Source organism: Chiloscyllium plagiosum, unplaced genomic scaffold (genome assembly GCF_037043375.1).
Source record: "Chiloscyllium plagiosum isolate Xiang-an unplaced genomic scaffold, Cpla_swu_hap1 HiC_scaffold_13, whole genome shotgun sequence".
In the NCBI taxonomy this organism is placed as follows: domain Eukaryota; kingdom Metazoa; phylum Chordata; class Chondrichthyes; order Orectolobiformes; family Hemiscylliidae; genus Chiloscyllium; species Chiloscyllium plagiosum.
In genome coordinates this window covers 73,859,955-73,875,319 of record NW_028270151.1, presented here as the reverse complement: position 1 = coordinate 73,875,319, position 15,365 = coordinate 73,859,955, and the positions used below count along the sequence as shown (strand labels likewise).

Here is a 15,365-nt window from a genome sequence, read left to right as displayed (position 1 = left end):
TATCAGGGACCAAATGAGATGAAGTCATTGATCAAAAAGCAAAATACTAGAAATTGTGGAAATCTGAAATAAAACATGTAATGCTGGAAATAATCAGCAGGTTGAGCAGCATCTGTAGGGAAGGAAACTGTTATCATTTATGTTGATGAGTTCTGTGGAATGACATCAACATGAATTCATGTTCCCCCATTTCATAGTCGAGTTTGTCATCATTCTTCCAGTTTGTATGCTGACATTTTTATCAACCTTTTTGAGTGACGTTGTCCAATCAGTTGGCTAAAATTAATTTCCAGTTGTGAATGAGATTTAAAACACCAGGAGAGGAAAAAAAAGAAGCTCAGTTTATAGACTAATGATTGAAAAATAAATATAAACTAGCAGTATCTGTTGTTTATCAAACACATTCAAGTTCTCCTATGGAAATAAATGTAGTAGTATACTAATGGAGATTTCAAGGTAGTTTCATTGTCATTTTATCTATGCTCCAAAAGCCCTATCCTCTCCTTCTCTGTTTATTGTGAAATGTCTCATATAAATTTAAATTGTAGTTTGTATGATGAAGTTTGCATCCTGGAATTTTATCTTATTGGAGATTAGGTGTGCTGTGTGAAATGTTTTATGGAATAAATTGTAAATGCTCTGTGTTGATGTGGATGATGGGCAATGGTAAAGAAACAATGTAAGTAGATCAGTAGTTTTGTTCTTGTAATCCCAAGTTTAATATATACTCTTTTTTTAAAGATATATAGCAAGGTAAAGGAAAGTGAAAAGCTGGCAATTGAACACATCATTGGCACCTTGGAGAAGGATTTTTCGAACATAGAGGTGACCAGTATTCTGGGATCTAATTCAGCATATGACAGAAACCGTAAGGTGAGACTCGTTAACTCATGAGAGTTATGAACTCTGTTTCTCAGTGAAGTTGATTTCAATACATGGAGTTAAATCCCTTGTAGTACAGCAGGTAGGTTGGCATTAAAATTAACAGCCTGTCTTCCATGTTTAAATAATTAATTAGGTCGTTTGAACTTGGTGCCAAGCCAAATGACTAAGATAATGTGGTATCCATGCCATAATATGGTTGGTGTGGATGAATGGCTGTGAATGGACATCCCATTTGTTTTAAGTGTCCTGCTTTAAAGGTGGGAAGGAAGGACTGGGGTCACAATTCTGTTCTTGTGTACGTTGGGGGATCCAGTAACTCCTTCCCCGAAGAGTAAAACATCTCACCACCATCCCTCTAGATTTTCAGCAGCTTTCTAGGGTGGGACCACCAATCATTGGGCAAATGAAAAAGTATGAGGTAGTTTGGCTGACTCCAAGTACATCATGGCTGTAGGTTTGACTTCTTCCAGGTGCATTAGCTGCCAGTCAATTTCCCTTCTGGGTGGGAGGGCAGATGGGGTGAACAGTTGCAATCCCACCCTTTGCAAAATTCAACCCTTTAGATTTTCTTTGATTTGTTACTGAAGGAGGACAATTCCATCGTCTGGTAATCATGCAAATATGCACTTGCTGCTATGAAATTGTAAATATGTTTATCTAAAGCAGCTGGAACCACTCTTCCATGTCCTCAGTATTGTTAATCTAAAACTAACAAATTCTGCAGAGCTGCTATGTGAATATGAGAAATTGTGACCTCAACAGTTGCTTTCAAACGGTTGATATTGAGGAGAAACAGCACTTCCATGATGTCCTAAAAGAATTATAACTCAAGAGTAGTGGTTAATTCACAATAACTAGATCAAGTCATCAACTGAATAATCTTAACAGTTGGGAACATTTCAAGTGAATAAAACAAAGGATTGTAGATGCAGGACATCTAAATTAAACAGAAATTGCTGGAAAAACTCAGCAGGTGTGGCAGCAACTATGAACAGAAAACAGAGTCAGTCTTTCGAGTCCAGTGACTCTTCTTCAGAACACATCATTCTGGGAGAATTTCAATGTTATATACACCATAATTGAAATACTTACAGGAATTTTGACCACCACTGCTTGGGTAATGACCTGGCAGAGGAAGGTGAATCACCTCAAGAGGTTGACATTTCAATGGATGAGCAGTTTGGGAATAGTGACATCAAATTTTCAAAGCCCTTATTGAAAGGGATAAGGTCAGTGCAGACATGAGGTGTCTAAACTGGGAAATGTTGATTTCAGTAACATTAGATAAGAATTTGCAAACGAAGACTGGAAGCCACTGCTTACAGCTAGGTCTACATTTGGAAAGTGGTTGATAATCAATGTGTTTAAAATTATGAAAGAATCTGATAAAGTGGATGTAAGTTTGCTCGCTGAGCTGGAAGGTTCATTTTAAGATGTTTCACCACCATACTTGGTAACATCTTCAGTGAGCCTCCGGATGAAACACTGCTGATGATTCCTACTTTCTATTTATATCTTTGGGTTTCTTTGGGTTGGTGATGGAATTTCCAGTGTTGGTGTCATTTCCTATGGTGATGCCATTTCCTGTTCTTTTTCTCAGGGGGTGGTAAATGGGATCCAAGTCAATGTGTTTGTTGATAGAGTTCCAGTTGGAATGCCATTCTTCTAGGAATTCTCATGTATGTCTCTGTTTGGCTTGTCCTAGGATAGATGTGTCGACCCAGTCGAAGTGGTGTCCTTCCTCATCCGTATGTAACTCCCACTTTGACTGGGACAACACATCTATCCTAGGACAAGCCAAACAGAGACATACATGAGAATTCCTAGAAACATGGCATTCCAACCGGAACTCTATCGACAAACACATTGGCCTGGACCTGATTTACTACCCACTGAGAAAAAGACCAGGAAATGACACCACAATAAAAAATATGTCACCTCAGGAAATGACATCACCAACCCAAAGAAACCCAAACATATAAATACAAAGCAGGACTCATCAGCAGTGCTTCATCCAGAGGCTCACTGAAGATGTTACCTAGTATGGTGACAAAGCATCTAAAAATGAACCTTCCAATTAAGCAAGTAAACCTACATCCAGAATCTCAAACTGAGCTACAAATCTTCTCAAAACTCGCTCGTCTGGAAGTCATTATGTTGAGACTCCTTTGTTGGGAAAATTCAGAGTGAGGGAGTACACCCTTACATTCAGAATCAAACTGTTTCATGATTGAAAATAGGAAGCACTTTTTCTGAATATTAGTGAAAATTAGAACTTGTTTTTTTTTCCATTAAGGTGCATGGATGTTGGGTCAAGTGCAAGTTTCAATGTTAACTTTTTTTTTGAGATCGAGCCTCGAGTAAGAGGGGGGAAAAAAGGAAACGGAATTAAAATATAAATCAGTTCTGATCAAATAAAATGACTGAGCAAGCTTGAGGAACTGAATGTCCTACTCCAATAGTTATGTTTTACATTTCATTTCATCTTGAAATGAGAACAATTGAAAATTTTCATGTTAGAAATTTTTTATGAGTGTTTTAATAGCTATTGTAAAGTGAATGAAGCAGAATAAGTTATCATTAGCTGTATCCTTTTAAATTCTGTAATCTTCACAACGCTGAAAGTTATGCAATACTAATGTAACTGTAATTCAAGTGACTGCTCATTTTCCAAAAGAAAACCTTTCAAGCAGAATAATAAAGATTGAACAGAAGTAATTTTGTGTACTGGATTTAAACCATGTATCAAGTGAGTGATTTATCACTTAATTTAGATTAATATTCCTTTTTTATATTGTTTAAATTGCTGTGCATTTTATCAGATCTTAAAACATGGTTATCAGTGTTTATCAATTCACACCTTAAAAGATAGTCACTTTATGACAACAAAAATTACAATTTAATAAATATTTTATGAAAATACAAATCAAGATTAATATGGGTTTGTTCTTCTAAAGTTTTTCACAAATTGTTTCTACATTTATCAAATAAATTTGACATTGCTATGAACCCAAACTTGGTAACATTACTAAAAGTTATAATTAAGTAAAGTTAATTGGCAGATAGCTGTTTAACATAAGGAACTGTGGAAACCGGGATTTATGGTAAGTCATGATTCTGTTACTTTTGTTTTTCTTTGTTAGGAATGCAAAGACTACTATAAGCAGTCAGGCCTGGGTCCTCTGCCTATTGCCCTTTACAATGGCATGCCTTACCAGAGAGAGCAATTGGATCCTGATGAGCTAGAAACTGTAACAATGCACAAAGTCTTAGACAACACAGCTTTCTTCCAGAAAGTTGTTTACTTGGTAAGTAATATTACACAATTTTTGTCTTGCCTGTTTTAGTTGGTATTTTGGTAAAGTGAGCTAGGACAAGACTTAGACAGTTGATTGTACGGCCCTGGGTGGTATTGTTGGACAGCGAGAACTTGGGGTTCAGGTACATAGTGCTTTGAAAATTGCATCACAGGTGGACAGGATGGTTAAGAAGGTGTTTAGCACGTTTGCCCTTATTGCTCAGACTATTGAACATAAGAGTTGTGACATCATGTTGAGTTTGGACAGGACATTGATGAGGCCACTTTTGGAGTACTGCGTACAGTTCTGATCACTCTGCCATAGGAAGAATAATATTAAATTGGAAAGATTTATCAGGATGTTGCCAGGAATGGAGGATTTGCGTTATAAGCAGAGACTGGATAGATTGGGACATTTTTCACTAGAGCATAGGAGGTTGAGGGGTGACCTTACTGAGGTTTATAAAATAGATAAGGTGAGTGGCAAATGTCTTTTCCCTAGAGTGGGTGAGTTCAAAACTAGATTAGATTTAGATTTCTTACTTGTTGGGCCCTTTGGCCCAACAAGTCCACACCGACCGTCCGAAGAGCAACCCACCCAGACCCCTATATTTACCCCTTCACCTATTACTACGGGCAATTTAGCATGGCCAAGTCACCTAACCTCCATATCTTTGGACTGTGGGAGGAAACCGGAGCACCCAGAGGAAACCCACGCAGACACGGGGAGAATGTGCAAACAGACAGTCGCCTGAGGTGGGAATTGAACCCAGTTCTCTGGCACTGTGAGGCAGCAGTGCTAACCACTGTGCCATTGTACCGCCCGTAGGGGGTATATTTTTAAGGTGAGAGGCGAAAGATGTAAAAAGACCATAAAGACAATTTTTTTTAACACAGAGAGTGGTTCGTATGTGGAATGAACTGCCAGATGAAGTGGTAGATGCACATACAACATTTCAAAGGATATTTGGATAAGTACATGAATAGGAAAGGTTTAGAGGGATACAGGCCAAATGTAGGCAAGTGGAGCTAGTTTGGTTTGGGGAACTTGGTTGGCTTTGGCCAGTTGGACCAAAGTGTCTGTTTCTGTGCTGTATGACTATATAAATCTTGCCTTAATCTCCTTTGTCAGTAGATAAATAATTCCAGCTTCTATAATCTCCTGACATGGTTGTAGTTCGTGATCCTATATTTTTAAGGGTATTGTTGGATGTCCTTTGTTAGGATCTAACAGCGAAAGGACATCCACTTCCTTTTTCATAATTGAACAAAGTTATGGATATTGACTCTATGGCACACATTCCAGATTGATTTTTGATCTACAAGATAGTCAAGGTTTTTCGGAGGCAGACCAGAAAGTAGAGTCCACTGAGTGACTTATTTCTTCCAATTCATGTGTTCTTATGGCATGTTACATAACATTAATTAATCAATTAATTTAATTGAAGATCAGTTTTTGAAGAATTAGGAAAAATTAACATTTAAATAAAACAGTGAGGGAGAACCAAATAACTATATTATTAAAATGGATTATTCTTCAGAATTGTGTTCGAAAATGATTGCATGTAAAGCATGCGTCCATGTTATTGTTGACCAGATGGTCTAGGAAATACCAGTGAGAAGGACTTGAAATAAAATAAGTCTTTGGATAGTTTGTTGAGGTGGATGAATAATGAAAACATTGTTGTAACTGCTAAATTTTAGATTCTAGCCCTCCCACACCCTCCTATCTTTCTTTCAGCCACACACATGTTTGTAATTTTTATTTCTTATGGTATGCTTCATTAGCTTTCTCATGTTCACTTCTCACCAAGCACCACTAAAACAAATTAAATGATCATTTATCTATTTGCTGTTTCTGGAACCTTGATGTGTGTGAATAGGTTGCAGTGTTTCTCTTTAATAAAATTGAATGTTGCTACAGATTTATTTATTGACTTGGAAGAACTTTGGGATATTTCGAGATCTTGTAAGACGACCATCATGGTCATCTTGTAAGACGACCATGCTAGAAAGGTTTCCAAAATTATTTTCCAATTGCAGCGGCTAAAACAAAATTGAAAGTATGAATTGGTGGGTATCTTAGCTCTAGAAAGGAAGCAGCTGAATGATAGCCAGATAGTCATCTAAAATTAGTTAGTGATTGACAAGACAGATCGAAAGATGTTTCCACTATGAATGAGTCCAAAAGTAAGGGTCATAACTAGGAGGTAATTAGTCCTTCATAAATCCAGCAAGGGACCAGAAGAAACTTCTTTATCTAGAGGGTTACTTGTATATGGAACTTATTAGCGTAAGAAATAGTTTAGGCAAATAGCATAGATGCATTTGGGGGAAAAGTAGATAAACACATGATGCAAAAAGAAATGGAGTGATATGTCAATCGCGTTACATATAATAAGGTGAGTGGAGGCTAATGGTAGGCATAAACAGCAGCATGGGCCAAACAGCTCACTGCTGTTAGTTCTCTGTAAACTATGATTTTCCTTTTCTATTCTTTCTCTCTAATTTAAAGTCATTTTATTATTTTTTAGGGCGAACTGAACAATGAAATGGATGTTGTCGATTTCATAATGAATCAGCCAAGTATTGTTCCAAGAATCAATTCCAGAATTCTTAGCTCTGAGAGAGATTACCTCGATTTCTCTGCTGAAAGTAAGAGCTATAAAATGGCTTGGGCTGGAGTTGAAGTGTTTTGATAAACTTCCAAAGCTTACTACTTTTGATTTCCTTTGAAAATAATGCATGACCTTATTAAGTGATCTATTATTTAAAAAGTAAATTAGAAGTACACATATAGGTGGATCACCTGGAGATGTTTAAATTCCTGCACATAACGTATCGATTCAGTGCAGGTTTCCAATTCCACGAGCCCTGATTTCCAGGTTAAAATGGGACTCTTCCAAATTCTTCCAAAGCAAGATTATTGAATCATTTTCCTGCATGATGATCTAATTGAAACATATAGGATTCATTAATGGATACTGGACCTAAATACAACAAGTGAAAATTATGGTGTGGTGTAGTTTTAAAATTGAAAATACCTAGTGATGGGGCTGGATGAAGAAGAAACAAAGGAAGAAAGACAAGTGTTTAATAATTTTCTTGTCTGGAGCAGATCTCACAAAATACATTTGATATATCGTAAGACCATAACTCCATAAAAACAGGAACATTCGACCCAGCTCTGCCATTCAACAAGATCATAGTTGGTCCAACATGCCTCGCAACTACTTTCCTGCTCTTTTTCCATAACCTTTGATTCCTACATTGATCAAGAATCTATCTATCTATCTCAGCCTCTGAGACTCTGCTCCATCTGTGTCAATGAGTGCCAAAGACTTTCAACCTTCTGAGGGAAGAAATTCCTTCTCATCTCAGTCTTAAGTTGACGCCCTTTTATTCTGAGACTATGCCCTCTGGTCCTAGATGTTTTCATGAGGGGAAACATTTTCTCAGCATTTGTCCTGTCAGGCCCTTACGTATCCAAATGTTTCACTGAGATCACCTTTCATTCTCTTAAAAACCATGTATGGAGTCCCAACCTATTTAGTGTTTGCTCACAAGACAGTCCCTCCATGCTGGGTATCTTGCTAGTGAACCTTCTCTGAACTGCTTCCAATGAAATAATGTCTTTCCTTAAATAAGGACACCAAAACTGCTCACGATACTCTAGATGTGGCCTCACCAGCACCTTGTACAGCTGAAGTAAGACTTCCCTACTCTTATGCTCCAGTCCCCATGAAATAAGGGCCAGTATTCCATTAGTCTTCCTGTTTATCTGCTGCATCTATGTGCTAGCTTTCTGCATTTCATATACAAATACCTCCAGATCATATTGCGTTGCAACTTTCTGCAGTTTTTCTCCATTTAAATAATACTCTAATACATGAACTAATTGAATAGAATTTGATATCCTTCAATGAGGTTGGGCAAATTAGGTTACATTGTCTCCGTGTATGTATTCTCACTTTGCGTTAAACCAGCAAATTGATATTTAAGCTGCTGTGTATTTTATCATGCAAAGTGAACTTACAGAATTGATCTTTTTTGGCAAATGTCCTTTAACAATTTGTGGTTACTGTTAGAATTAAACAGTACCCTAAATAAATATTTAATGAATGCACATTTTCTTACAGCTAAAGAGGGGATAGATGACTATTCCCATTTTGCTTTCCTAAAGTCAGAGGAAAAGTCTGCAGCTGTCGCCAACAATATGCCGTATTTGTCTAAAAGAGGTACAATGTTTGGGATTGAATTTTTTTTTTACCTTGTTCGTATGATATTTACTTTACTGTGTACACAGTCTCCATGGTAATTTTCATGTTAATTCTGATGTCATGTTGTCTTAAGTCTAATTTGTAAACCTCAATTTCCTATTAAGTTTTTCGCTGTAGCTGACCATCTAATTGCTAAAGGTCAGTTAAGCTGCTGCAAACATTCTGGCTTTTTGGGGATATCCTTGAGTGGTTAAATATATTCCTTGAAATGGGCTGCTGCTATGACACCCTTCTTGTCTGATACGGATTTCAGTCTCCCACTCGTTGTAGCCAAAAGAATTCCCTAATGCTTGGTTATTCTAGAATGAGTCAGCATCCCTGATACTAGTGCCATCTTTAAAAAGCCCTTGTGCATTCACAAGCACTGTCAGCTTTGAAATACCCTGCAGGATTTGTAACATTTTCCCCAGACAGATTTACACAACAATGAATTTTGAATTCACCATCTGAAATAAGGCATAGTAGTGTGACTGACAAGTAACGTATGCTGGACAAACCAAATATCAGTATATGTAGCCATCTCACATTAATAGATGCAAATCAAAATGGGGTGGAGCCTGAAACTTAAGCCGTTAATTACAATTTGCATTGTTTTTCAATCAAGGGATGAATAACCTCATGGATTTAAAGCTTTATTTGTTTGATACTTAGATTTTGTGACCATATGGGATGCAAGTTCACCATAACTAGCTGAATAGTGCATTTTGTATTCTGTTGTTTAACACAAAATACTGCCTGATTTGTCAACAGAACGTACTGAAAATCAGATCTTTATGGAAAGAGTTATTATCAGGTTGCTGAATATCGTCAAAACCTGACTTAATGTTAGCTATAAAGAGATCAACTAGTATATAAATATCAATTCTTCTTGTGTGCACCTATCATTTGTAAACTGTTTGAAGTTTATAGGATACCCCTCTTGATTCTCGTATCCAAGATCTGTGGTAGTCATCTCATTTTCTCTACTTGTGCAGTGGTGCAAAGCTGTTAATTTATTTTTGTAATGTAGTGTGCAGATGTGAAAATCCATTATCTTATTTTTAATTACATTCATCCTATATTGACACTAGTAGCAAGATAATTCTGATGGTTCTTTGAAAGTGGGGAACAGGTGTAAGGATGTACTAGAAATATCTGTTGAATCTGTTCCTTGCAAAATCAAGAAAAGCCCCCTTCAGTATTACCCATTCTGCATTGCCTGTGAACAACCACTCTAAGAACAAGGGTGTGCTGAATCATTTAGAGTTGTAGAGTCATAGAGATGTACAGCACGGAAACAGTCCTTTCGGTCCAACTCGTCCATGCCGACCAGATATCCCAACACAATCTAGTCCCATTTGCCAGCACTTGGCCCATAGCCTTTTAAACACTTTCTATTCATGTACCCATCCAGATGCCTTTTAATGTTGTAATTGTACCAGCCTCCACTACTTCCTCTGGCAACTCATTCCATACATATATCTTCTGTATGAAACAGTTGCCCCTTGGGTCCCTTTTTATATCTTGCCCGTCTCACCCTAAACCTATGCCCTCTGGTCCTGGACTCCCCCACCTTAGGGAAAAGATTTTGTCTACTTATCTTATCCATGCCCCTCATGATTTTATAAACCCTCTATAAGGTCACCCCTCAGCCTTCAACGCTCCAGGGAAACACAGCCCCAGCCTATTCAGCCTCTCCCTATTGCTCAAATCCTCCAAACCTGGCAACATCCTCCCACTCTGCCGAGGACATGCAGGTCCTGAGTCTCGTCCACCACCGCTCCCTCATCACCCGACGCCTGGAGGAAGAACGCCTCATCTTCAACCTCGGAATACTTCAACCCCAGGGCATCAATGTGGACTTCACCAATTTTCTCATTTCCCCTCCCCCCATCTTCCAGCTTAGCATTGTCCTCATGCCTTGTTCTACCTGCCAATCTCCCTTCCCACCTATCTGCTCCACCCTCCTCTCTAACCTATCACCCCTATCCCCACCCCCATTCACCTATGTACCCTTTGCTACCTTCTCCCCAGCCCCACCCCCGACGCCCCGCCATTTATCTCTCCACCCTGGCGGCTCCCTGCCTCTATTCCTGATGAAGGGCTTTTGCCCGAAACGTCGACTTTCCTGCTCTTCAGATGCTGCCTGACCTGTTGTGCTTTTCCAGCACCACTCTAATCTAAAATCTGGTTTCCAGCATCTGCAGTCCTCACTTTTGCCTAACATCCTCATGCATCTTTTCTGAACCCTTTCAAGTTTCACAACATCCTTGTGATAGGAAGGAGACCAGAATTGCATGCAATATTCCAAAAATGGCCTAACCAATGTCCTGTACAGCCGCAATATGACCTCCCAACCCCTATACTCAATACTCTGACCAATAAAGGAAAGCGTCCTAAATGCCTTCTTCACTATCCTATCTACCTGCGACTCTACTTCAAGGAGCTATGAATCTGCACTCCAAAGTCTCTTTGTTCAGCAACACTCCCTAGGACCTTACCATTAAGTGTATAAATCCTGCTAAGATTTGCTTTCCCAAAATGCAGCACCTTGCATTTATCTTAATTAAACTCCATCTGCTATTCCTCAGCCCATTGGCCCATCTGATCAAGATCCCGTTGTAATCTGAGGTAACCTTCTTCGCTGTGTCCACTACACCTCCAATTTTGGTGTCATCAGCAAACTTACTAACTTTACCTCCTATGCTCACATCCAAAACATTTATATAAATGACGAAAAATAGTGGACCCAGCACTCCACTGGTCACCGGCCTCTAGTCTGAAAAAAACCCTCCACCATCACACTCTGTCTTCTACCTTCGAGCCAGTTCTGTATCCAAATGGCTAGTTCTCCCTGTATTCCATGAGATCTAACCTTACTAATCAGTCTCCCATGGGGAACCTTGTTGAATGCTTTACTTAAGTCCATATACATCACGTCTAAAGCTCTGCCCTAATCAACTCTCTTTGTTACTTTTTAAAAAATCTGAATCAGATTTGTGAGACATGATTTCCCGTGCATAAAGCCATGTTGACTATCCCTAATCAGTACTTAGTTTTCTAAATATGTGTAAATCCTGTCCCTCAGGATTCCCTGCAACAACTTGCCCACCACCGACGTCAGGCTCACCGGTCTATAGTTCCCAGGCTTGTCCTTACTACCTTTGCTAAATAATGGCACCACGTTAGCTAATCTCCAGTCTTCCGGCACCTTGCCTGTGACTATCGATGATGCAAATATCTCAGTAAGAGGCCTGGCAATTACTTCCCTAGCTTCTCAGAGTTCGAGGATGCACCTGATCATGTTCTGGGAATTTATCTACTTTCATGCAGCACTTCCTCCTCTGTAATATGGTCATTTTTGAAGATGTCATCATCTATTTCCCCACATTCTATATCTTCCACGTCCTTCTCCATAGTAAACATTTGATTTGTCCAAGAAAGAATGAAAGTAAAAATCATCTTCACTCCAGTCTTCATCAGGGCATTTGTATGTTGTTATGCTTTGATCCAATCAAATTGGCATTCTGCGTTCTTACTGCGCTAATGGCTAAAGAAATTTCTGCTCAACATAGGTATATAACATTTTAGTGACTTGCATTGATGGCCTCTGGTGTTGCTGTTTTCCAATTGACTACCTTTTCCTGCGCTGTTTTCCTTGTTAGATCTCATTAATTACCTACCCTGCTACTATTGCGTCCTTCTAATCTAAAGCTAGTTTGAATCTCCCACTAATTGTGGCCAGATAACTCACCACTGTTTGGTATTTCTGGAATTGCCTTGGAGGTTTGTGACACTCCCCTCAGACATAATAGATAAAAGTAAATCTGGCTTCCGCTTTGCAGATGGGCACCTAAAAATTCTAGTGGACAGGATGGTACAGAGGACAACTCTTCTCTTTCTTTGGTTTGAGGCTGTCATTCAGCTCATTGCAACCTTAGGTGTCTGGAGGATTGCCAACAGTAGACGAAGAATGTTATTGGCCATTTCTGCTCCACTTAACTGAGGACTGTTAAAAACCATGAAAAGTTTTCCTGGCTTTGTCTGCCATAAGACAAGCAGTACTGTGAGCCTCATAGTTATGGCTGAGGATGCAAAGTTTAGAAAGTTAAGGCAAGGATGCTGTGGGCATCCAGGAAGACTCCAAGAGCATGAGTATTAAGAGGGCAGTCAAGTAGCCCTGAAATTTTGCCTGTTCCAGTTCACGAGTTGAGTGCTCTTTTTGTGTACAAACTGTCCATACAGCAGCATTGCAAGGATAGTTGCCGGTGCACCCTGACATGCACCATGACTGGGTAGCAGCATGTGCACATGGTTCGGTGATTCGTCATAATGCAGAGAGTCAGGCAAGTGGACTACACCATTGTCTGTACATGGGGTATGTACAGCTGCTGCCGATGGAGAGTGCAGGTGCTGGGGTCCAAGATGGAGGTCTGGATGTGGAAGCCAAGTTACTGCTGAGACATTCAGCTTGGGAATTCTCGGCATTTAGTTTTCCCTTGGCAGGTTTGTGAAAAATCTTTCATAATTTTAAAAACAGCTGTTAGGTCATCCTATAACCCTCACCCTTTAAGAGGAAGTCGGACTCCACTTGTTGATTCTTTGCAGTTCAGTTTGACCTTGCACTTCTAGTGTCATCCTGGCAAATCTTGCGTTTTGCAAACTCCTCCAATACCTCTACCCCTATCAAGGGTTCAATACAAATTTAACACTTTGTTTAATATCCTGCTTGCCTGTTACCTGTTATTTTCATGGTCAATTTTTGTTGCAACATAATTGTGAGCATATTTTATTTCCTGTTCACTTGGTTTGTGATCTTAAATTTTTGATGTTTGCAGCTCAGTAATTCACACCTTTTGGCTGCAAACGTGGTTCTTGAATAAAGTACAAACATTATTGTAAGTTTGCTCTTTTCCACTTCTAGCCCTCTAGATTTAAATCCTCGTGCTTTCTGTGAACTCTTGGGATATTCTCCCGATTGGATCACATTATTCCAGATTGGAAAGTTGAAATAAACGCTACTCAAAATACAAGCAATTAGTCCCTGACTCACCAATTTCATTTAAAGCAGGGACTATGTTCCAGTGTTGTAATCTTTCATGAATAAGAACATCTTTTGCTCAACTGCGGGGTACCCAGTTGAACAGCAGCCTGAAAGGCACTGTGCAGGCCTCCTTCTGTGGAAAATAATTGACAGGCAAAGCTGAGCAATGAATTAAAGTGACCATGCACTACAAAGACTGGCTGTGCACAACAGCTGAATTTTAAGGTAACAGAAATTGGTGTTACTATAGTCATTTGCTGTGTATTTTTGTTTTCTGAAATTGCCCTGTGTACAAGTAACTTTGATAAAACAAAGAGCAGCAGGCTCGAAGGGAGAACATAGACGTACTATAAATTCTGCAGTGGGCTTATAATTAAGTGGTGGCTAGTATTTCAGTGGCATGCTGCTACATTGTCAGCACTGATATATGATGCAGATTTTGGTTTCTTTGAGTCTCTGCATGCTTATGAAAACAAGCTTTTCAAATTAAGTATTCAAGTAAAAGTTGGGATAATATCACTGTACACTTTCCACCTTCAGAAAAGATCTGTAATTGTATATATCGTGATTGTAGTGAGGTCAGCCAGCTGAACCTCATAGTATATGAGTTCCCCAGTTGAAGCTGTTAATCTGGGCCAATCAGGGAGCCATGGCTGACATAAAAAGGTTGAATGTCAGAGATGCTGATGCTCTGGTGCCCGACTAGGGCAGTACGAGGAATCAAGGACTATAAATAAAGCTTGACGTTGTGATGGGTTACTGACCTCGATGGATTTATTTCAGTGGTGGTAAGAGTAAAACATGATCCTGAAGAACCTTTCTCGCAACAGTCGTTCTTGACTTCGGATAAGCATTTCTTACATCACACCTTTGTTTGGGAAGCTCGACCAATTCTTCCCTGCTGTTGAGGACTTGGCCCAGTATTTGGAAAGGATATATTATTTTTTCTGACCAAAGAACATTGTGACAGTCAAAAAAACAAATAATTCTCCTGACAGTCTGTGGAGCTGCAACTTTTTCTGTCATTAGGAGCCTAACTCTCCCTGAGGCATCAGATTCAAAAACTTTTCAATAGTGACTGACATAAGTGAAGAAATATTATGACCCTAGTAATTCGCGAACAAGGCAAATCCATATTGGGATTTTTGACTAAGCGACTGGCAGAAGACTCTGAATTTTGTGTAAGTTTTTGTGAGATGCTGAGAACCCATATGGTCTGTGGAATTAATTATTTAACGATACAAAACTGATGCCTCCTACTGAAGCCCAGCTGGACTTCCATCATGTGCTTTATCATGGGCAAAAATGTGGCAAGTAGAGCATAAAAGTTGCAAGGTATTCTGATGAAAGTACACACCATTGCCAGTCCAACTAAGCTTGGGGAACACCACTTGAGTGTCGGCCATTTCATAGTCTCACTCGGGACATATCCTGATCAAAGGGATTTGATCAGCCCACAGCAAAACCCAAAAACAAAGACAAGCCTTGGCTAAATGGTTAAAATTTCGTTAAGGATCTTGGCTGGCTAGCCATTGTAGTTACTGCAATATGTGGACTCAAAGGGGTCCTGCTAAACCTAAATGGAGTGAGAGAACTGATAGACTGGTATGCACAAGAGCTCATTCCCTGGAAAGTCCACCTATATCTGATTTGGAACAGTTAAATAGCTTAGCAACATCAAAATAACAATCAATCAAGTTAAACATCTGGTTAAATGGTCACCTGGTTCTAATGGAGGTTGATACCAGCATGGTTGTTTCAGTGATTGCAGAACCAGTTTTAAATAAAATTCACTTTGGACTTCAGCCCTTTAATTTGCACAAGATTTCAGCTCAGCTCAGAATCTATACCAGGGAAACTTTACAGATTAAGGGTACGA

The 15,365-nt window shown here is 39.2% G+C and overlaps 1 protein-coding gene across 2 annotated transcripts in view; it reads left to right on the top strand.

Moving 5' to 3' along the window:
- uggt1 (UDP-glucose glycoprotein glucosyltransferase 1) overlaps positions 1-15,365 on the top strand; it is a 143,844-nt gene that overhangs the window by 56,161 nt on the left and 72,318 nt on the right. For both annotated transcript variants that reach the window (XM_043701925.2, XM_043701924.2), the window contains exons 17-20: positions 742-873; positions 4,029-4,193; positions 6,718-6,838; positions 8,323-8,421. In XM_043701925.2, the coding sequence (XP_043557860.2) occupies positions 742-873; positions 4,029-4,193; positions 6,718-6,838; positions 8,323-8,421 (517 nt within the window). The remainder of the gene's footprint in view (positions 1-741; positions 874-4,028; positions 4,194-6,717; positions 6,839-8,322; positions 8,422-15,365) is intronic.